Source organism: Crocodylus porosus, unplaced genomic scaffold (assembly GCF_001723895.1).
Source record: "Crocodylus porosus isolate Cpor-Errol unplaced genomic scaffold, CroPor_comp1, whole genome shotgun sequence".
Lineage (NCBI taxonomy): Eukaryota > Metazoa > Chordata > Crocodylia > Crocodylidae > Crocodylus > Crocodylus porosus.
This window is the reverse complement of record NW_017728909.1, coordinates 407,238-431,588: the sequence shown is the minus strand read 5'-3', so window position 1 is coordinate 431,588 and position 24,351 is coordinate 407,238. Positions and strand designations below refer to the sequence as shown.

The 24,351-nt window shown below is 42.3% G+C and overlaps 1 protein-coding gene across 9 annotated transcripts in view; it reads left to right on the top strand.

The window, feature by feature from the left end:
- Nucleotides 1-24,351, top strand: part of ZNF532 (zinc finger protein 532) — an 88,956-nt gene that overhangs the window by 25,518 nt on the left and 39,087 nt on the right. For 8 of the 9 annotated variants that reach the window (XR_002100341.1, XM_019531737.1, XM_019531734.1 and 5 more), the window contains 4 exons: nucleotides 9,881-12,240; nucleotides 13,823-13,915; nucleotides 18,896-19,077; nucleotides 22,606-22,782. Coding sequence is in view for 8 of the 9 variants with exons in the window: in XM_019531729.1 (XP_019387274.1) it covers nucleotides 9,881-12,240; nucleotides 13,823-13,915; nucleotides 18,896-19,077; nucleotides 22,606-22,782 (2,812 nt within the window). In the remaining variant the exon portion in view is untranslated. The remainder of the gene's footprint in view (nucleotides 1-9,880; nucleotides 12,241-13,822; nucleotides 13,916-18,895; nucleotides 19,078-22,605; nucleotides 22,783-24,351) is intronic. The other variant, XM_019531736.1, reaches the window with a different exon arrangement.

The following is a 24,351-nucleotide window of genomic DNA, read 5'->3' as shown; positions in this document are numbered from 1 at the left end:
CCAGCCCTGGGGCTCAGCCCATGCTGACGGGATCCAGCGTGGTATGCGGTTCCCACTGCGGCTGGGCCCTTCCTATAGCTGTCAGACCAGGCCTGGCGTGCGGTGACTGCATGGAGCTGAGCCGGGTCCTGCTGACCTTGGGGCTGCTTGTGCCGCCTGGCAGCCAGGCAGCATGAGCATCCCCAAGGCCAGCAGGACCCAACTCAGCTCCATGCGGTTTCTGCACACCAGGCCGGGCCAGGGAACATGAGCCACCTGGGGCCGGCAGGACACAGCCGGATTCCGCACAGTCCCCACATGCCAGGCTGGGGCTGGGAACACAAGCTGCATGGTCCCTGGCAGTGGAGCTGAGCTGCGAACTGCTGGCCCCAGGCAGCTCTTGTTCCCAGGCCTGGCCCCAGGCAGCTCTTGTTCCCAGGTCTGGCCCCAGGCAGCTCTTGTTCCCAGGCCTGGCCTGGCATGCAGAGACCATATGGAGCTGAGCTGGGTCCTGCTGGCCTTAGGGCTGCTCGTGCTGCCTGACTGCCAGGCGACACAAGCAGCCCCAGGGCCAGCAGGACCCAGCTCGGCTCCATATGGTCGCCGCACTCCTGGCCAGGTCCTGCAGCTGGAGGGGCCCAGCTGTGGCAGGACCTGGCGCAGCACGTGGGAACCACATGCCATGCCGGCTCCTGTCATCATGGGCTGGGCCCCAGGGCCGGCTCCCGCCTCTGCCCCCTGTGCCTGCAGGGAGGTGAGGACCTGGCCCAGCCCCTTGTGGCTCGCTAGTCCGGCCTTGCACTGGAGTGAGTCAGTGCTCCAGGAGGCATGGCTCCTGTGCGCGCCTCCCAGAGCAGCGCTACATGCTCCAGTGCAAAGCCAGACTAGTGAGCCTCAGGGATCTGGGCCAGGTCCTCACCCCCTCCCTGCAGACCCAGGAACACCCCCGCGCTACTCTCCAACTCCCCCCGTATCCCTTTGCCACCCCTTGCCTCCCCCAACACCCATGAACCCCCTCCTCCCCCAACTCACCTTGGACAGCACCAGGGGCAGCAGGAACACAAAAGAGACGCTCTGGCCAAAACCAGAGCATCTCTTTTGGAGGACTGGCTCTGGGCACAGTCTTGAACTGTGCCTTGCTCCACTCTGTTATGGAGTGGGGTTTTTTTGGACCCCTGGATATCCAGGGGTCTAATTTTCTCCCCTAAAATTTCTCCCTCCTAAAATTTTTCATTCCTGCACATGCCTGTTGCCCCGCCTCAAAGGGGTTTGAGGCGAGGCAACAGGCATATGCATGCTCATCTGGACACGCCCGATGATGGTATTTGATACTGTTCTGCCTGTCTAACTTAAAGCCTTGTTATGACTACTGCAACATGGAGTATGGGACTTGTGATTAAGGCAGGCCTTCGAAGTTGTAGGTACCTTCACTTCTCTAACTTCTGGTTCTAATATATCTGGAGCCTTTTCCATTATGACACAAAGGGTTTTTGAGTTCATGTGATGGAAGTGAAAAAAATATTTTTCTTTTTAACAGTATTTTCAAAATCCCTAGCAGGAAACCTGATATAAGATGGTAGACTACTGAATATTAGTGGCCTCAGCTAGACAACAGCTGGGAATAATTTCATTGTTGTTTCCCTGAAAAAAACCCAACTTTTGCTCAGAGTATAGCTAAGAGTACTGCTAAGATTCAGCAATTACAACATTTAGCATGCATATGTTAATAGACATTTAAACTGACTTTTAAACCCTCCTGCAAGTTTCCAGACTCTCTGATCTTTCTGCTGAGCAACAATTCCATCCTTACAAACTATAGTCAGATGTTGCAATGCAGTGACTAATGGTTGGGCATGGGGGGAATGCAGGAGGATGTGAAGTAGAAGTCCTCATGTTAACCCCCTTTCCCTCCTAAAATTGTCAAACAAGGAAGAAATATGCTCCCTCTTTGGATTTTTGTATTATGCATCTGCCTCAGCATTTTGACAGTGTCCATCATAAAACCATCTAGGAACCAAGTACATAAAGTGACCATATTTTCTTAGCCTCAAAATGGGGCATTCCACTTCTTCCCCCCTCATGCTCAGCTGTTTCCAAGCCCTGATCTCAGCTGAGTATGCCAGAAGTAGTGTGCATGTATGTGGAGGAAGAGAAGGAGAGGGGAAAGGATCAAAGTGTTGAAACAATCCTGTGTTCTCACATTGGTCCCATTTTAAACACTTATACTTAATATGCCACTGAAAATAGGACAGAAGGATTAATTTGTCCAAAAATATAGGACAGATGCTTTAAAATGGAACTGTCTTGCCAACAATGAAATGTATGACCATCCCCACGAATACAGTTATAAAACACGTTATTTGTCACTGGATGCATGTTTATATTTTCTGCAATGAGCCTGTAGCCCATGTCATAGCAGGATGGTCAGTTCAGCTTTGAAAAAAATCCAGTCTTGACACACCTTATCTGGGAAACCTTCCAGCAGTGGAATTCTTTCTGGGAGAGGAACATACAATTGTTTCTGCTCAAAGTTGCCTCCTTTCTCCTCTTCCCCAGTCTGGGATCATCTGGGTAGCTGTGGGAAATGGTGGCTGCTGCACTCCTCCCAGTTCCCAGAGGGAAGTGGAAAGGCAGGGAGAGTCTCTTCACGTGCCCCCTAGACTGGAGTATCCTGGTCTGGGGATGTGTGAGCGGGAGATGCTCCTCCCCTCCCTTCCTGGTCTTTGAGAGGGAAGGGAGCAGGATAGCAATTTTCCCCTGGTCTCATGAAGGATCAGCGGAAGAGAGGAGGGGCAGTGGCAGCTTGACTCTGATCAGGAGGAGTTGAGCTGCGGAGAAATATGCCTGCGTTTGACTATCCGGTTGACCATACGCTACAGGTCACCATACGCCTACATTTGGTGAAGACATTGTGAGGGAGCACCTTGAGAGACCGGACATCCATAGTCAGCAGGCCCTGATGAAATGCACCCAAGTGTGCGAAGTTGGCTGACATCGCAGCTCGGCCATTGGCGTGGATATTCAAAAAGTTGTGGCACTTGGGTGAGGTTCCTAAAGACTGGAAGAGGGCCAATGTGATGCCTATCTTCAAGAAAGGAATGAAGGAAGATCCAGGGAACTACAGGCCAATCAGTTTTACCTCAATCCCTGGAAAGATCTTTGAGAATATTATCAAAGAATCTATCAATAACAGGCTGACAGAAGGTGCCATCCTGAAAGACAGCCAGCATGGCTTCATTATGGGTAGGTCATGCCTGACCAACCTCATCTCTTTCTACGACCAGGTGATGCGTCACCTGGACGGGGGAGGGAGGGGCGAGGTTGACGTCAACATCATATACTTAGATTTTAAAAAAGCCTTTGACTTTGTCTGCCACGAAGTCTTATGACAAAACTGGAGAACTGTGGCCTTGACAACCTCACAGTCCAACGGCTGAGGAACTGGCTCCGTGGTCAGCACAGAGAGTGATAGTCGATGGAACCAAGTCAGCGTGGTGCATGGTGACCAATGGCATCCCTCAGAGTTCAGTACTTGGACCAGTACTCTTTAATATATTTATTAATGATCTGGATTTTCGTGTCAGAAGCAGACTGGCTAAATTTGCAAAGCAAACCAAACTGTGGGGAAGCGCAGTTACACTGGAGGATAGGCTGAGGATTCAAGCCGACTTAGGCTCGCAAAGTGGGTGGATGAAAACCTAATGACCTTCAACATAGAGAATTGCAAGGTGCTCCACCTCAGGAGAAAGAGCCCACACCATGCCTAAAGGCTCGGCAGTGCTTCACTCTTTAGCACAACATCCAAAAAAGTTTTGGGGGTCATGACTGACCACAAGATGAACATGAACCACCAATGTGATGCTGCAGCTGCCTATGCAAATAAAACCCTGGTTTGCATCTACCAGTGCATCTCAAACATGACCCAAGATGTCATTCTCCTGCTTTACTCAGCCTTGGTGAGGCCACAGGTGGAGTACTGCGTCCAATTCTGGGCTCCATACTTCAAAAAGGACATGGAGAAGCTCAAGAGAGTCCAGAGGAGAGCCACATGCGTGATCAGAGGTCAGGAGAGCAGGCCTTATGAGGACAGGTTGAGAGACATGGGACTCTTCAGCTTGGAAAAGCGTCGGTTCAGAGGGGACTTGGTGGCAGTCTATAAGTACATCAGGACCTGGGAGAACATCTGTTCACCAGGGCTCCCCTAGGGAAGACTAGGTCCAACAGTCGCAAACTACTAGAAGACCATTTTAGACTGGACATAAAGAAAAACTTCCTTATTGCCCAAGTCTCCAGAGTCTGGAACAGACCCCCCCCCCCAGAAGTAGTGCAGGCACCTACTCTAGACACATTTGAGTGGTGTTTTGTTGCTTATCTTGCTGGGGTCATCTGACCCCAGCTGACTTCCTGCCCCTTGGGCAGGGGGCTGGGCCCAGTGATCTCATGAGGTTCCTTCCACCCCAGTGTCTATGAAAGAAATGTTCCCCCATCTTCCACAGAACGAGTCCTGCCTGGTCTGTGGAGTGCACAGAGGAAGCTGCTGCTTGACTTCTGATCTTGGAAGAGTCAAGTATATAGATGTTCATTCTAGTGCAGCTCTTGCAGGGGAGATCTTCCAGGTGTCTAACTAGAAGGTCTTTCGCATGCATGGAGCGCATTTCTCCAGGAGAAACTGATTGAATGCCTGTATCCTGGCAATTACTTACAGGAGAGTATAGTTTCTCTGGGTGGAAATTTGGCACCTTTACATGGCCTTTGAAAACTTTACGTACAATTATTTATGTCCTCCGTTCCCTTCCCTATCTATGTTATGGCTTCTATCCTGAGTGGCACAGGCAGAAGGATGTCACCGTTACAAACAGATGCCCTATGCACCCAGGGCCTCACTTGGGTGCCTCACTCGGCTCTCCAGCCACAAGCTACTCTGCTGCACTGTACCTCTCAGGTGTCCTGGGCCTCAGGCTCTCCCAAAACTTCAGACTGTGCCGCAGTTCACTACCCTATCTCCTTGTGTGGTAAAGGAGAAGCCAGGGAGAGGGGCTTTTTCAGCTGGAGTGATGACAGGCAGTGGCGGCTGAGTGGGAACCTGAGGGCCACCATTTATCCCCCATGGGCTACCAGCTGGACAGCCCTAGCATAAATGATGCATGTGCATTGTTATTAAACCAATTCAATGCCCTGTGCCTTTTCTTTAAATAAGTTATGTGGAGCACATTTAGATGGTTCCTTGTAGATACTGGTGAAACAACTGAAGTTTTTCAGTTAGCCATTATTGCTTCCAGATATAGCTCACTCTCAAGAATCATGGATTATTCTGCACCAATGGAAGTTTCTAATTCTCATATTGGTTTTAAAATGATTGAAGCTTAAACAGATTTTTAAACTTAATTGGGAGCCTAGTGTAGGTTGGGTCAGCATCCAAGTGTTCTGACTCTTTTTCTAAATCTGTTTCCAAAGCAGATTTTGAGCTAAGCATCAGTGGGTGCATCTACACAACACGCTTAATGCGCAGAAGACTAATTCTACGGTGCATTAGCACAGCTGGAAAAAACTGTGCTATTGCACTAATTCACAGTAGATTTAGTCTACTGTGCATTAGCATTTCATAAAAAGTAGGGGTGCACTGATAAAGATTTTCTTGGCTGATATCAATGGCAATTATTAACCAGTCATATTGGCCAATACCAATCCATTAGTTGATTTACAGTAATGCAGCCTTGCAGCTTGGAGAGTAAGCCTGTGGTTGGGGGGAAGGGGCAGAGCGTATGGGGAGGAGCAGATCGAGGCCCCCACAGTGAGGGAGGGATTCGGACAGGGGTAGGCACTGCCCAACCAGGGTGGTGAATGCCATCACATGGGTAGCTCATCCAGGAGGCATGGGAGGAGGGTTAGGAGGGCATGAATCCCCACTGCTGCACGCACCCCCAGAGGAGGCAAGGTGGTCATGCTTGCCCCCAGATTTGTGTGCAGGGTGAGGGCAGGCTGCCTGCTGCAGACTCAGTGCCAGGGGCTGTGCCAGCCTCTTCCCAGCAGGGGGGCTGGGCTGGGCTGGGGCAGGTTCTGGTGGCACTGGGAGGGGTGGCTACAGGGAACTTTGGGGTAGCTGCAGCCCGCCCTGTAGCCCCCCCGCCACCTACCCCACCTCCATCTCCCTCATGCATAGTCCCGACTCAGCCCCTACTGGAAACAGGATGGTGCAGCCCCTGGCCCTAAGCCTACAGTGGGCAGCTGCCCTTGCACCATGGACAGATCTGGGGGGCACATGCCCCCAGGCCTCTCCCAGGGGTATGTACCTACCCCCTTCCACACCCCCCAGATGAACTACCCATGGCTCCATCCTGCTCCCAGTGCCTGCCCCTGCCCCTTTCCTTCCTTCACCATGGGGGCCTCGATTTACCCCTCCACACCTCTTCCCTCCTGCCTCTTTCAGCCAACAGGTGTACTGGCCAGAAGCTGCTCTCCAAGCTGCTGGGATGCATTCCTGCCATGTATGTGGCTGCGCACATGCATGCAGCATTTATTGGTGACAGTTTCACCTACACTGGCCAAAAAAAGCTTATTGCCAATAATGTTAATTTTCCTTTTATCAGTGCCAATCTGATATGTGACTAATATATTGGTGTACCTCTTATAAAAAGTGTTCATCTGCACTAATGCTCGGTAGCACCAATTACTGTGCATTAAGTTAGTACCTGTCATTACAGGTACTAAAATTAATGCACTGTAATTATGACCCATTAATGAACATGTAGATGCACCCAGTTTAGCTCAGTTTGGTTAAAACCAAAAGTCCTAACTTTTGAAGCTAACAATCGGAAGAAATCTGAGTGTCATGGTGGCATTTCAGTATACTGGAATTCAGAGAGAAAGTCTGAGGCCTGCCTCTTAAACTTTTAAATACCTGTCTAGGTTGCTTTACTTTTTTTAGAAACAAGAGGGAAGGAAAGGGATCTCTTGAGCCATTCTTGATCTTTGCTATCACAGGCAACCATGTTGTAAATACTACCTTCCATATGTATGAAGAAGCTCCATTTTAAAACCAGTTAGGGTTTTTAACCCCATTATACCTATTTGAATGTTATTACAGCATCTCATATGTCTGATTTTTAGTAACCTTGTAATTCCAACCTAACCTTCTTCGTGTGAGCAATCCTATCCCTCACTTTGTTTTCTTAGGCTAAATAAGCCAAGCTCTTTTACTTTCCTCTGATCATAGGCTCTCCATTTCTCTGGTCATCCTCATGGCCCTTCTTTGTAGTTGTTCCTGTTTGATTTAATCTTTCTTGAAAACAGATGATCAGAGTTGTACACAGTATCACTGATGAGGACTCACCATTTCCTCATATAATGGTACTGCTGTTTTTCCAGCTTTGATATTTATTGTTGTTGCTATACATTTAAATCAGCTTGCTGACATGATGAGTTTGAGCAACATAATGTAGGGTTGACTTAAATGAAGTGATACTCGTTTGCTCCAGTTGAAATTCTGATACATTCATACAAGAACATTTCAAAGTAAGTCATGGCTGATTCAGGAGTTTGCTGGCTTCAAAAGATCGGAAACTTATTTGGACACGGATGCATTGAGCATGAAAAAGTGAAACAATAGCTTAGACATTTCAGTACACATAGATAGAAGCAAGAAGTCCCATCTGGTTCAGTGGGACCACACTTCTCTACTACACAGGAGACCTGGGTTTGATTCCCAGGTGCTTATACAACTACAGCTATGGAGGCACCAAACACCTGGACTCAGTCTGGTCTTTGGATTCTGTCCCAGTGGCCTAAAGGGAGGATGGAAGGTCTAGGCAGCCTCCACTCCAAAAATTCCTGCCCAGGCATGTGCATTGAAGGTCTGGGTGGCTCTCATGCATACACCATGATTTGAGAGGATCAATGGTTGCTACAGATAGAAGCACCAGTGAGCAGGCAGTTTACTGATTTGTCGCACTAGTAGGAAGTCATAATTCTGGTATGCAAAGTATTTGTTAAAATGTGCATACATTATGTCCTATCCTATTGCCTCCGTCACTTTCTCTGCTTCACTGCCCCCAAGAACACTGGAATAGTAAATACTTTTGCAATGTTAAAATGGTAACTTAAATTATTCAGCAAAAAAGAAATAAACTTACTGATGTTTTGTTGAGTCATATTTCTGTAAGCCTAATCTGAAGATGTGGCTAGTAGCCCATCTTCAGGAGGAGACCAGGACCATTTAGGGCTCTCCTGGAAATAGGTTTTATTGTGGTGTTGAGAAGATCCTATTAACTTTTAGGTGCCCAACAGTCTGTTTCACTCTGGTCAAGCTGTATGCGACAGGGGGTCCTCATGAGGCCAGTTGTAGTGTGGGCAGACTGACCTAGACAGTTGGGCAGGCCAAATTTTCCTGCCATGCCTTGATGTATCAATGACTGATGAAATAACGTGGGAGGCTGCCCATTAAGTGCCCCAATGCCTGAAGTGTTATACACAGCTCCGACTTCCCCTATACCATGTCCCATGCCTTGCAGATGGCATCCAAAGTTCTTAACCTCTAACCCACACTTGGCCTCAAAACATCTGAGGGTCCTACTCCTCCACCCTCTCAGTGGGGCTACTCCTTCACCTTCTCACTCAGGCCCAAACTCACACCCCTCATTTGGACTTACTCTCTGAACTACTTTTGGGGCTGGCCTGTATGCAAACCTTCAGGTCACCCTTGCAACCCTACTCTGCACTTAAATACACAGCCCTTCACCTCACCCCTATGACCCTACTCTGCATGGCCTAGCTTTATGCCCCCTCACTGGGGCCTCCACCCCTTTAATGGGACCACTCTTCAGACTTCTGTTCACTGGGGCCTTACAACCCATGGGGCTGAGGTGTCCGTAGACATGCCTGGCCCCCTGCCTGGCCCTGCAACTGGGTTACCCACCAGATGTGGGAGTGGAGGCTATAAGGTGCCCCAAACTCACCTTTCGCTAGGGAGGCACTGGTGTGGCATTTTCTGGGGACCACCCCACCACAAGCAGCCTCACCACACCATGATTGGGGCTTGGGGGGAATGATTGGGGAGCTGGGGAATTGAACCGGGAGCTGGGGGGAAGGCCCCTGTTTATTTGCTCAACCCCCAATCATTCCCCCAGCTCCTGGTTCGATTCCCCAGCTCCCGGTTCAATTCCCCAGCTCCCCAGTCATTTCCCCCAGCTCCCTGATCATTCCCCACAGCTCCTGGTTTGATTCCCCAGCTCCCTGATCATTCCCCACAGCTCCTGGTTTGATTCCCCAGCTCCCCGATCATTTCCCCCAGCTCTCAATCATTCCCCTAGCTCCCCAATCATTCCCCCCAGCCTCCACAGCTTCTCCCGGGGCTGCCAGCTCAAGCTGGGGCTCATCTGGCTGCTCCCCCAGCTGCTCCCACTGGCACTGCCTGGTGCCTGGCTGTGCAGTCTATGGCTGAATCTCTGAATCTCTCTGAACTGATTTGGAGGCTTCCGATTCAAGTCAGAGAGATTAATGGGTCTCCTGATTCAATCTGGATTCGGAGATTGGCTGCTGAATCAAGCTGACTATCCTCTGAATTGAATTGGCTAATGAAGCTTTGCACAACCCTACTATGTATGCCTCTGTTCATGTTACATACTGTACTCTGTAAGAACAGTGTTTCAAAAGCAAAAAGCCCAGAATTAAATGAAAACTTTAAAACCCCCAAATTATTTAGATGTAGTGGTCTCACAGTGTAGTCATGATGAACTATTCCATGATTCTTGATCTGTTATAACATATCTATAAATTCACTGGTGAATTAGAATTTCACAAACCTATTTGCAAGCACTATAAATGGTCAGTAATTATATTGATATGTACAAGTTGTGTATAACATGGTCTTGAAGGTACTGATATAGATTTTCTGCTTGTTTTATAGATTTGCTCCCAAACAAATACATGACCATGGGGGATATGAAGACCCCAGACTTTGACGACCTCCTTGCAGCCTTTGACATACCAGACATGGTCGATCCGAAAGCAGCTCTTGAGTCTGCACATGATGATCACGAGAGCCACATTAAACAGAATGCTCATACAGATGAAGATTCGCATGCACCATCATCATCTGATGTTGGTGTGAGCGTCATTGTGAAAAATGTACGTAACATAGATTCTTCTGAAGGAGTAGATAAGGACGGCCACCATTCCACAGGCAACGGCTTACATAATGGGTTTCTAACAGTGTCAGCCCTTGACAGTTACAACAAAGATGATGGGAAGTCTCTTAAAGATGATGGTTCAGCCTCTGAAGTGACTCTGAAGGACTCAGCTTTCAACCAATTTAGCCCTATCTCAAGTGCTGAAGAATTTGATGATGATGAAAAAATTGAGGTGGATGATCCTCCAGATAAAGAAGAGATGCGTGCAAACTTCAGAGCAAACGTGCTAACTGGATCGGTTTCTCAGCAGGAATATGACAAGCTAAAGTCACTTGGAGGAGAAAACTTGATTAAAGCTGGAATTCCAGCTTCAAGTAGTATGGATAAAAACAAAGTTGTCAAAAGAGATATGGAAACAAACTCTTTGAATTTAAGTGTCTATGAGCCTTTCAAAGCTCGAAAGGTAGAGGATAAGATGCTGAAAGACAGTTCTGAAAAGCTTCTTGAAAACAGGGTACATGATGGAAAACTTGTTACTGAAAGAGGGGAAACAAATCTTCCCAGCATTTCACAGTCCAAAGCGAAGTCCTCAGCAAAGCTTTCTTCATGTATTGCTGCAATTGCAGCACTGAGTGCAAAAAAGGCAGCTACAGACACCAATAAGGAATTACAGTCTAATTCAGGAGAATCTTCTCCGTTACCAAAAGATATGAATGAAAGTCCCCGGTCTATTGAGAAATCACCTGAATCTCAGAGTCTCATTGATGGTGCTAAAAAAACATCTATAAAACAACCTGATAGTCCCAGGAGCGTATCAAGTGAAAACAGTAGCAAAGGGTCTCCATCCTCTCCTGCAGGGTCAACACCAGCAATTCCTAAAGTTCGCATAAAAACCATCAAGACTTCCTCTGGGGAGATCAAGAGAACAGTTACCAGGGTGTTGCCAGAAATTGATCTGGACTCTGGTAAGAAGCCAGAGCAAACTGCTGCGATGGTAACTTCCATGACATCTCTCCTCTCTTCACCAACTTCTGCTGCTGTTCTTTCTTCTCCTCCTAGAGCACCTCTCCAGTCAGCTGTTGTCACCAATGCAGTTGCCTCTGCAGAACTTACACCAAAACAGGTCACTATTAAACCTGTGGCTACTGCCTTCCTTCCAGTGTCAGCAGTGAAAACAGCAGGGTCGCAAGTTATTAACTTGAAGCTCGCTAACAACACAACAGTGAAAGCCACAGTAATATCTGCTGCTTCTGTGCAGAGTGCTAGTAGTGCCATTATAAAAGCTGCCAATGCCATACAGCAGCAAACTGTGGTGGTGCCAGCATCGAGCCTTGCTAGTGCTAAACTTGTGCCAAAGACTGTCCATCTTGCCAACCTTAATCTTCTGCCTCAAGGTGCTCAAACCACCTCTGAACTACGCCAAGTGCTAACAAAACCTCAGCAACAAATAAAGCAGGCAATAATTTCTGCAGCTGCTTCCCAGCCTTCTAAAAAAGTGTCTCGAGTCCAGGTGGTGTCATCTCTACAGAGTTCTGTAGTGGAAGCGTTCAATAAAGTGCTGAGTAGTGTCAATCCTGTCCCAGTTTACATCCCAAACCTCAGCCCTCCTGCTAATGCAGGGATAACATTACCAACGCGTGGCTATAAGTGTCTGGAATGCGGGGACTCGTTTGCTCTTGAAAAGAGCCTAACGCAGCATTACGACAGAAGGAGTGTGCGGATTGAAGTCACATGTAACCACTGTACAAAAAATTTAGTTTTCTACAATAAATGCAGCCTTCTTTCTCATGCTCGTGGACATAAGGAGAAAGGAGTTGTAATGCAGTGCTCCCATTTGATTTTAAAACCAGTCCCTGCAGATCAAATGATAGCATCTCCTTCAAGCAATACTGTGGCATCTTCTCTTCAAAGCCCAGTGGGAGTTGGCACACACACTGTAACTAAAATACAGTCTGGCATAACTGGGACAGTAATCTCAGCCCCAGCAAGTACACCTATTATTCCAGCTATGCCTCTAGACGAAGACCCATCAAAACTCTGTAGACATAGCCTAAAGTGTTTGGAGTGTAATGAAGTTTTCCAGGATGAGACCTCCCTTGCTACCCATTTCCAGCAGGCTGCAGATACAAGTGGACAAGTAGAGTATCTTCTGTTTAAATTCCAGTGTTCCATCAATAAGACTAGGAGACTTGGATGTGGTTATTTGTTCACCTTAGACAATTCTTGTCTGAACCTCATTTGAGGAAAAAGTATACAAGCTTGAAATAAAATTTGAGAAATAGAAGGAAGCTCCCACCCCCCGCAAAACAAAACAAAACAAAACAAAACACTGAAGTAGTGGATGTCAGTGTTTTCAAAAAAATTTTAGGAAGGTTTTATACCATTCAGACCCCAAAATCTAAAGTCTATAGTGATATCTTTTGAAAATAATATTTAAGTTCCTTAAAACGTCAGGTTATGATACTGAATTTGGTAATACCCTTCACTGAAACCTTTTAGTGATTTTTCCTATGCTTTGGAATTTAAATATACAATGGAATCTACTTAATTGGCACCCTCATTAATAGCACATTCATCTTATGGGGATTATTGTTTTAAGATTGATTCATTCTTGAGTTGGTTTCAATTTTTTTTTCTGTGATGTAACACCATAAGTGATCTAGTCACTTATCTTGGTGCTTTGGTGACCCTAGGCAATGATGAAATGGCACACACTAATTCCATTTAAAGGACATGCATGCTGTGCTTTGCAGGTCTTTTTAAAATAGAAGTGAAAAGTGGTGTTTGCTGGCATGTATATCCTGCTGTGTGACCATTTGTTTTCTTGTTATGGTTTCCTTTCTCTCTTGTGATTGCTAAAATGAGTTAAATTACCTTAATAAGAGTTTAGAAGTGTTTTGTATGTTGCATAATTTAAGAGAAACATATTAAATAAAAGTAAATGTAAACCAGTGCACAATGTATTCTATTAACCTGTGATAATTGAGACAATTACTTAATTGGTATAGCTGGATTTCCACTGGGGTGTGCCAATTAAAAAGTATTCTACTGTATTTCAAAGCATTTATCTGGACTTGGTGTTGCAGCTTCCTATAGTGTGGGAGGCTGAGAGCCAATAAGCAAGTTCAGAGTCAGGAGTGCCCTGGGACAATAATTTTCATATTAAAGTTCATGGCTAAGGGTAGAGGTGCTCTAGTTCTGCATTTCGTGTGAAATTCACAGGTAGTACAGTCGCAGATGGCTTGTGTCAGATCTCTGCATTATACGTAAAAACGCCTTGGGGGCTGAGCTGCAGGGATGAGGGTGAAACAGCCCCTTAGTTCATACCATCTCCAATAAGGGTGCATGTAAAGGGTGTAGAAAAGTGAATCCAGGGCTGTGTGAATTATATGACTTGGCAGCAATTGCTTTGTCTTGTAACTGTCCTTGCCTCCTGGAGCTTATAGTGCACCGTTCAGAGAGGAGCACAGCAGGTGGACAAAATAAACTAATCAAGTGGGGATGGGGTGGGAGGACAAGATAAGACTAAAATGGAGCGGTGAGCAGAAAAGCATGCTGAGGTTTGGGCGGGGGTTAAATTTTATTTGTAGCATGGGCCAGGTAGGCTAACCATGTCTGTACAATCAGTTTGTTTTGTGCTTTTCCCTCCCTGCTCTCTCTGCAGTAAGCTAATCCCTAATACCTTTTCTCATGTGCTCTGTGTACATTTTCCTCTCCAGGGGAGACACTATGGGACAGTGCCCCTGATTTTCCCAGAATGCACTAATGCAAACATGATTAGGCAGAGTGACAAGTACTGGCATACAATGCAGGTATGAAGGCAGAAAATCTTAAGGAGGGTACCATACTGCTTATAACCTGAGAACAAATTTGAAGGGTGGACAAGGGGCATATTATCTGGTTACATAACATTATATTTTCAGATTAAAAAAATAATGGTCTTCTCTGCATCACCTTCCCTTATTTCTGTCAGTGAAAGGACAGAAGCAGATATCAATTTGTTTCATTTTACAGGGGACACTGTTAATAAACATAGGTATTATATGTGTTGTTTGCAAGACCCTCTTCAAAAATTTGAAAGTGTTTACCCAATCAATGCCCTTTTCCATATCCAGTTTTTTATGTTGGTTTTATTATGTACTGTAGTGTTACATCTGCAACTGAATACCCAACATGGTAGCTGCTTTCAATGAACATGACTGCTTTAGTAACAGCAATACATCATATATTCCTACCAGGATCTCTTTCTGTCCCATCATCAATCCGTATAAGCCCTGCTAAGGGAATAATGTTAATTAAAGTAGGACACTATCTAAGTACTTATTAATAGTTTAACATTTTTTTTCCTTTGGAAACCTGAAAGAGAAATTGTATTTCTTTACTGAATTTGTTCTCCTTCCTTGTGCCTGGCGTTCACTATTGTGAGGCTGCTCAATGATATGAGTTGTCAGCACTGTTTTCTGGGGGCGGGGAAAGGATATTGGGAAAAAATCACTGAGGCTTAAAATGGGGGGTCGGGGGAAGGGAACAATTGTGGACACAGAATGACTTGGATTTTGGAAACAAATAAAGCCACCATAAGTCTTAATGGGAGCCCAGTGATCTTCAGTGTCTGTTTTGTTTGCAACATAAAATACTATGTTTTAGTTGGATAACTAAAAAGTAGCTGTTCTACTTTTTACCAATATCTTGTTAGTGGTAAGTTTCCCATTATAGTGAACCAAGCAAACAGACTAACAACTTGAACCTGAAAGATGGCCTACATTAGGGTACAATAACTATTGTTCCTTTATGAGAAGACAACACGTAAACAGCCTTGATACCTGGCTAATTCAGCATGCAGTGCTGCAGGTAGACACACAAATGACCGTTCTCATGTAAACAGTGCCATTACACTCACTAGGACCCCTCGGATGTGTAACTGTCTGTGGGGTCAAACTAAACTGACTGCATAGAAAAAAAACAGTAGATCAGGCTATCAAATGTTTATGTCAGGCTGGTTTAGAAAGAGAACTGGATAGCTCTTATGGCAGGTATGTAGTCATGCCCCTTAGGACTCTCAGATCCTATGGATTTTTATTGTCCTCAACACTATTCTCTTCTAAGTCTCTTCCACCTTGCTCCCAGACTGCATACAAACATGCAAAATGTTTATTGCAATGAAAAATTAATCGTGCTTTATTTTGTGTGGGTTGGAATGAATGAACTGAAAGTTAATGCCCACTTTAAGCCCAGCATGAAGTAATAAGGAAGTGCTGGCTTGTTGAATCCATAGCTGTTTCCTCTTCCTGTTATCCTGTAAGCAGCTGCAATTACACATCTTTTCTATGCTTGTTAAAGGAGCAAAGCAGCTGCTTTGACAAACAGCAGCACTGGTGTTTTGTGACACCCTGGTTTGCTAAAGGATTGTAGACTAATTATGCAGATTGCTTGCTCTCACCCAAACCAGATATACTTAGTGGGGTGGGTTTGGTGTATGGCTTTTCTGTGGCATAACATCCAGGTTTTCTTTTGTAGTGCTGCAAGCAAAGATGCTTTGGAAGGAATATGAAAAATCCATATGTTTCTCTTATTGGAATAAGAAGTTTTGTTTTGCCATTTTCTTAAATTATCAAAGAAAACTCCAGATTCTCCACTATTGTATTACTGCTTATTAATACATAGATGGCAAAAGATAAATTGTGGCAATGGTACTGAAGCTCAAAAAAAGTGGTAAGAACATTTTAAGTAGAGTTATGGTTAGTCAGGCTTTTGCCCTTAAGCCTGAGTTGAACACAAGTTAAAACCCCAAAGTAATTCTTTTAATAATGAAAGTTTCAAACAAATATTTGGCTTTTTAAACTGAACTTTCTGGTGTGTCTGAACACAGATTCGCTCTGGGAATATATAGAAAATGTCCTTACCAAGGCAGCACTTCAAGATCCCCACAGGCTGTTTTTCTTAAGTCTTCCATGTGACAATGGATAGCCTGACTGTCTGCTTATCTTTTAGGCTGGGCATTGTGCTGATATCAGACACAAATTGGAACAATTTCAATTTCTTTGCTTTACATTTGTTTTGATCAATTTTGAATTTTACTATCTTGCCATAATGAGAACTTTTGAGTCATGTGCTTTAGCAAGAGGCTGTGATCAAACACACAGGGCCATGATGATCACAAAATAAACCTTCAAAATGAACTACATAAAAATGAATTCCTGTATTCATTGTGGTATAGTTCAAGATATTTCCTATTAACGTTCTTCCCTGAAATAGCTCTACTTGAAATAAATTTTCCTGGGCTTGCAGGTGGCCCCATGAAAAGCATTTAGACTGAGATACTATGTTTGAAAAGGAATAAAATAGTGTGCAGGAATCTGATATAAAATATGCTGCTTGCTTCTCAAACGGCTTCACTTGTTGTTTTAGTACATACCTTTTACTAATATTCCATTTAAAAGCAAACCATCTATCCCCTTTATGCTATCTTTATAGTGTTGGAGTGATGCTGTAACTGTGATAGTCCAAGAAATATGCAAGAGGCAAAAATGTTTGTGGGTGATATCTTTTAGTGGACCTTCTTTATGGATGAAAGAGAGAGAGACAAGCTTTCAGGTACCAAGTACCCTTCCTTAAGCAACTTAAGGAGACCTGAGGAAGGGTACCTGGTACCCAAAAGCTTCTCTGTAGCCCTCCCAAATACACAGTTGGTCCAATAAAACATATTACTAAAAAATTCTTGCCTTTTATAGTAACCATTAATGGTCTGTTCCTTCTACCATTGAAGTATCAAACTCTTTAAGTTGAAGTAGATTCAGGCCCTAATTTTGCATGAATGCACAGACACAATTGGCAGGAGACATGAATCTACTGTATGACAGCTGTTTGTAGCATTTTACTGTTGTGTTTTTAGTTGGAGTTTTGATTCTATTGTTATGACCATGCAGTGGATCCTAGGGTAGCGCTTTGGATATCTTTCTTCAAAATCCATTTATTCAAAGGTCAAAGATGCAGACTGAAGAAGGGGTCATTATCATATGATGCCCAAATTTATGGAGGGTATATTCTTATAGCAAGAAATAAGACACAGTAATTTCTTAATTGCAATAGGTTGTTTTTAACTGGTAGACCACCAAGATTGTGTTACACATTGATGCAGAATTATTTTTATTTCATATTCACTAAATCATACTTAACATTGTTAAAACCCATTACGGTCAACACTTCCAAAGGCATGCAAGTCTCGTTTTTTAAAGTGTTATTAAATAATCTTAGTTTTATTTTCAAATATGAATACGTCCCACTGAAACTCAAGGAACATTTATGCAAATTTACATTTCAGACCAAAGAACATTTTGATTTGGCCAGTCCTAAATAAGTACTAAAAGGGTATGCGCTTTACTGAGCAGTAGACTACTGTACTGCACATTGTGCACAGTAAAGCGTTGCTGTCTACATGTGCATGGCAATTGGGCCAGTGTAGACTAATTTTCAGTGCCATTGGATAGTCCTGCCAAACACAGGTATTATCTGACGGCGGAGTAAATTACTGTGCTTAAATTCACGTGTAGACAGTGATGTCGAGATTAATTTTCTCCAGCTCAAATTGTGCTGGAGATTATTCAGTTGCATTAATTGAACATGTAGGCATGCCTTCATTTTATTATTTTTAAATGTTTTGAAAAACAAATAATTTGTTAAGATTGGGAAAGCAATGCCTGCTTTATAAATATTATGCATAATTATAGTTATTTACATATGCAATGCTTATTTACATTTATTCTCATAAATATTTTAAAGCTGTCTATAATCTTTTTACTTTTCTTTTTAAAGACCTTTATTTTAACAAATATACAGAATTAGGTAGCATAATGGATGTTATAATTTAAATCAAACAAAAAGAGATATTAAAGATTCCTTGGTTAAATTGTATTTTGGTGAGAGAGATTTTTTTAGGGTACCTTGAATTAACAGCAATTTGATTCTCAGTTATACAGTGGCTCCTTTAAGGTGGGTGTAAATGCAATTTACATGGACCACACTGGCTGTAAGACAGGCCGGGAAGACTTAAAAGCTTGGAGGTCATATGGTCTGTGAAAGGCAGCAGAGTTTATCGGAACAGCTGGGATCTGTTCAAGAACATCCTGAAATGGATGGAATCAGTACAAACTACAATAGTAGATGAAAGCACATAGAATGATACAATACAACCTGAGACAACACATGCGTAGAGGATACTGTAGCTGAACAAGTTTATTAATCAGTAAATTGTAAAAGATGTACGACACCAAATGTGATCATGAAGAAAGTAGGTAGTAATATACAATGCTGGATGCTTGATGTAAGCACTTTAATGTATAAAAAGAGTAGAATAGAGATACATTTTTGAGTTTGTGTTTAACCCTGCACTATCCCTGCTTTCAGCCAGTCTGATCACCTGGCTGATAGGATGAATAAAGTCTACACTAAATTTATACTCACTGAATAGCTGCTGTCTGCTCATTTGAACCATGTAGTAGGATTTGACAGGTTTTTGAAGGCAACACCAGATCATATGGCTACTCACCACTGTCAGAGTGATGTATAAAAGGGTTTCACTGTATCTGAGAATCAGGCCCAGAATGTACAGTTTAAGACTTTTGTCCTACAAAAGATTTGGGTTTAGAACTTATGCTCGAATTTTCCTGCCCTTGTGAGTGTGTCGCAGCCATAGTATCAAAACTTTCATTTCATATATTTATGGTACTTGACAGAAGAAATCCTATACAGTTGAACCAAACCATTTGTTTTATCTGTTTTGGCTTATCATTTAGAAGACATGCAATATCTGCCAGATGCTGCTTCCTAACCAGTGCAGTTTTGCATCACACCAGAGAATTCATCAGCATAAATCTCCATACACGTGCCCTGAATGTGGAGCAATCTGCAGATCTGTCCACTTCCAGACTCATGTCACTAAGAACTGCCTGCATTACACACGGAGGGTTGGCTTTCGGTTAGTATCATGTTTACATACGTGTAAATAAAATATGATGCAAATTTATATGTAAATAGTTTTCTTCTATGTTTTATAAAACCCCGACTGAAAAGGGTGTTTTGTGAAAGTTTCGTATAGTATATTCCTTCATTTTTTTAAAGTCATCATGAGTATGCTAACAGTAGTACAACAGAAGGCCTTGTTGGAATTCAGCTTTGCTCTGGGGTATGTGTTTGTTCATGTATGCTACTAAATCAGAATATTTTTAATTTCACCTTTCACTGTTTCAGCTGTAAGAGTCACAATTAGGGCACACACAGTCTCCAAGCTACAGAATTCATCCATATTTTACTAATTTAGATTCATTAAAATTCTTATAAGCTGCGTCTTGGACAGACTTAGTGTCTGGTAAAATAATTTTAATTATTTCCTTTATTAACTGAGAGCTGATAACTTTTATATACACATGGGTATACTCCACCTGCCTGTGAGCACACTGCAGACCAGTCTATGGAAGTTTCTGTTTTTCTCTCCTTCCCCACTGTGGGAAGTTCAAATGTACCTGTATTGCTGAATGTACCATTACACTATAAACAAGTTCATTGTTACTGTCTGATGGAAATGCTCTTTCTCTTAACTCTTAATTTCAGCCTTATTCCAAAATTTTCTAGCTGGGAAGCTGCCCTCTTTGTAAGAGAACAGGAATTAGAGAATTATCTGGGATTTAACAGAGAAGTACCTAGCAGCCTTGCAATCCTGCCCTGGTTTAGATTTTCATCAGAACTGGGTCCAACACCAAGACAAGATTCTTCCATTTCCCAGATCCTATCACTGACTTGAAGGCAATGATTTTCAACCAGGGGTCTGCGGACTGTGTCTAAGGGGTCCATGAATGATGACTGATCAATCAAAAGTATGTGAATAACCACACTTCCAATTCAAGGGGGTCTGCACTACCATTCAGATTTTTTTTAGGGGTCTGCAAACAAATAAAGCTAAAAACGACTGTTGTAAGGGCTTTTCAGCCTTCCAGGATATTTTATTTGGCTTCATGCAGAAGCTACAGAGTGACTGAGAATCCTATTAGCTGTCCATGCTCCTTTTGCCCTGAAAGAAATGAAGCTCATTTGCAAGGACGCCCAGAATTCATCTAAGGTTGCTCTGAGTTGGGGTGGAGTGGAAGTATCTGTACAACAGATATTTCAGCCTAGGCCAGGGTTTCAACTCTCACAGGAAAAAAAATTATGTTCTCTGTCCTTCCCCTTCTCCCAAGCAACCTTGAACTTTTTAATCTTGTTGTCATCATTACCTTTTAGGTTTCTGATGTGTTTGGCCTCTCTGCTCTGCTGTCTCTGAAAGCTGAATTATGTACCTGTTTGACTCTTACCTCTGACTCAGAGACTCTTGACTTCTACCCTGAAAGCTGCAGCAACCAAAAGAGTCCTCAGAATTTCTATGCCACGACTCAAGCGTGTTGCTAAATTTTCCAGGGTTCCTCTTCAGGACCCTTGCCAAACTCATGAATTCCTCACCACAGCCTTCATCAAAGCTCCTTTTCTTGTCTTTGTGCTGTAAGCCTACCCAAGAATATCAAGAAGCTACCTTCTTCCTCATTAGAAATGTCAGAATTTCCTCATCAACATCAAGCTTTCTCTTGAGAAAGGACATTTATTTCCTTTGCCTTTCCAAAATACCTGTTGCCAGCAATTTAGATTAGTTGATTGAACTAATTTAGTTGAAGCTTTTCATCTTCACTTTAGTTGGCTCCTCTCAGTCTAAGAGGAAAAGGCTGCTGTTTTTCAAGAGTTGGGATGTCTCCGTATCCTGATAGACTCAGTCCTTAGCTTTATTGGATGCCCATATTTGAGGATTCTTTATTTCGTATGAGGAAAAAAAATCTAGTTTAGAAGGGAGAAAACCTTTCTTGAATATGATACGAATAGCACATCAGTAGTAGAACTAATGTGAAACTGGGTTATAAAAAGAGACATATTCAGAAAGTATTGTTACGAAGGGAAAATAGTTTTTCTGTAAGTTTGAAAAAAGTTAACTTTCTTCATAAGTTTCATTGCAACCCACTCTGACTTCAAATCACTTGAAATGTCATGTGCATATTGTTATGCTACAGAAGACATTTTCTGGAAAAGTTGAGGCACTTCAGACAGTGTTTCTGAGATATAAGTGCTAAAAATGAGATACTTTCACTTTTCAAAGTTTCTTAATTCTTTTGACTTGATATTAAAAAGGCATACTTTTCTAATGATATTGTGCTATCTGTCTACCGTAAGATTACCATATCTTTAAATGGCTATAAAGACAGAGAATAAGTTCAGAAATGGGTGACAAAAGAAGCATAGAAAAATCCGTATAAGAAGAGGTGAAAAGGGTAAGGACTGTGTAAAGAGAGGAAAGAAGGTATGAATAGGTGGAAACATGACAGAGGCATACAAAATAATAAATGGTATCAAAAAGGAAGTGTCATGCAGAGAAATGTAAAGGCAGTACATTTACAATCAGTAGTGGGATTTTTAAAATTTTTAATGCAATGTAATAATTGGCTTGTGATGAGGACAGTGAGTTTGAGATAGCAGGTGTCAAAAATAATTGGACCTTTATATGCATAATAAAAACCTCTACATTTATATTAAATCAGATTACAATTTTGAGGGGGTGTAAGCCTTTATGTTTATAAATAAGAACTTTCCTATAGAAGTAGGTTATTCAATAATTGCCTACACAAAAAGTGCATTTTTGGAGCTTCTAAAAGGATCTATAGCAGACCAGTGCTGGACAAGGGATGCTGAGCTAAAAGTGCCTGTTAGCAGGATCCAGTATGGAAGTTCCTATCTTCTTATATTAACTCAATTTTTGTTCATTTGTTTTAAGTTCAAATGGATTGTGAAAAGATATTAACACTAGAAGAGTCTATATTAGAAAAATGCACCCAGGATTACAGCTTAATGAATAGAAATTATTGTAAATCAATAGTTTAGTCAACCTGAATTTAAGTTCATTCTTTTCCGTCCAAACATTGATTTGACTACTAATTCAGTTAATGGAGTGTTTTTGTTATAATTAAAACTGAAAATACAGGAAAGCTGTTTTTAAAGTTGTCTTTGTTAGTAGTATTTACACTGCAATATAGTTCGTCGTGCAGTTCCTTATTACTTAAACATTTATTTTGGAGCTTCACTCTAAGCCAATTGGGGCTCTCAAGAGGTTTTATTTATAATTTGATTGATGAAATATGTTTTATTAGCATGATGCCATTAGACAATTGTATCCTCTTTAGGTAACTTGGATTTCTATACACTAAGTGCATATCATCTCCCCCCGCTGCTTTTATCAGTCTATAAACATGTTGTTATTTCTGTTATCTCTGAACTTGTGGTTTGAACTTTATGAATTTAAATGGATAAAAATAATAAGATTTTTTCAGGTAGGATATTCCTTCTTTCATGTCTCCTCAAAACCAATTTTCATTACACTTATTGTTAGAATATTTTTGTATTATGTCAGATTGATTCTCTTTCTCTTCTCTTCCAGCTGTGTACACTGCAATGTGGTGTACTCTGATGTGGCTGCCCTCAAGTCCCACATTCAAGGTTCTCACTGTGAAGTCTTCTACAAGTGTCCTATCTGTCCCATGGCATTTAAATCAGCTCCCAGCACACATTCCCATGCCTATACACAACACCCGGGTATCAAGATAGGTGAACCAAAGTAAGAAATATTGATCTTTTTGTTGTTAGTGTACTTCACTGCATTTTAATAAGCAGTGAAACTGCATTCTCTGCTGTATTTATAATGTTACAAGTTACATACTTCATAACCAGCAATTTGTCATCTTCATAGTAATGTGTAGAATAGGTTTCATATTTTTCATGAATTTCTTTGGTAAAGATTAGATTTCCAATTACGTTTATTTGAATGTTGTAGGACAAAATCATTGATATAACTGTATCCAACATAAGCTAATCATAGCCAATCTTACTCACTGAGTTTTTTTTCTTTCTTGAGCTATTTGACTTCTAATTCAGATGCATATTTTACTTTGAGCTGAAGTATCATCAGGAAAAGTTTAAAGTATTAATATATTTGCTGGTTTTGAAGCAAAATATATTAATATATTTGCGTGGATATTTATTTACCTAATAAAATATTCTTTCAATTGAATATTCAGCTTATAGGGATAAATGTACAACCTGATAAAAATCTGATAATCACTGAGATTTTTTTCCCCCACATATCATTCATTATTCATTAGTTTGTAACATAGGTGCAGTACTGTGGTATAATTGAAGGTATTTTCATAATATTTACAGGGTTGTAATATTGGCAAACTGACATGCGGTCTTCAATGGTTGACTTGATCCTGATTTAAAACTTAGTGTGGAAGGTACAGTTGAAATCAGGAAGTACTTTGCATACAATGACAAACTGTCTACATTTTACTGGTTCTGCTGGATAGCCATGTAATGTTCTTTGATTTATACAGTGCATATATTCAACATTTTTGCATTGTGCAATGATTGGACTTCTCAGTATAAAAGGATATAAATACCAGAAGTCTTCTAAGAAAGTGGAAACTTAGTACAATGTCTCTCTCATTCTGTCAAGTGGCAGCCACATTTATTCCATTGCCACCCACTTCCACTGACATTCAGAGGTGCTAGTGAAGTTACAGTCATTTTTGTCATGCTTCCAGTCCCTGAGTTCATTTCTCCGAAGTTTTCACGTATTACAGTGCCTTGAAATTATAAACAAGGAGGCCTTGTACTTTTCTCAAATATAATCTAATTTATCTAGTTCTTCCATTTAATAATGTTGCTTATTATTATTGCTATTATCATTAAGAATAATGATAATGAAGATAATAATTAATGTTCTTCAACAGTTACTTTGTGCATTTCTTTTTTCTAATGCTTGACTGAGAAACTTGAAATGGTAATGATAGTTTCATAGTTTCATAGTTGCTAGGGTCAGGAGGGACCTGAACAGATCATCTAGCCTGACAACTCTGCCAAAGGAGGAATTAAAGCTAGGTTCACAAGACCCCAGACCTCCTCTTGAATTTGCCCAAGGTAGGGGCGAGGACCACTTCCCTGGGAAGATGGTTCTAGATTTTGGCCACCCTAACTGTAAAAAATTGCCTTCTGATCTCTAACCTAAACCTATTCTCCATCAGCTTATTACCATTGTTCCTCATCACCCCAGGTGGTGCTGGGGAGAAAAGGGCTCTACCTATTTGTTGATCTCCCCTGATGAGTTTGTAGGCAGCCACTAGGTCCC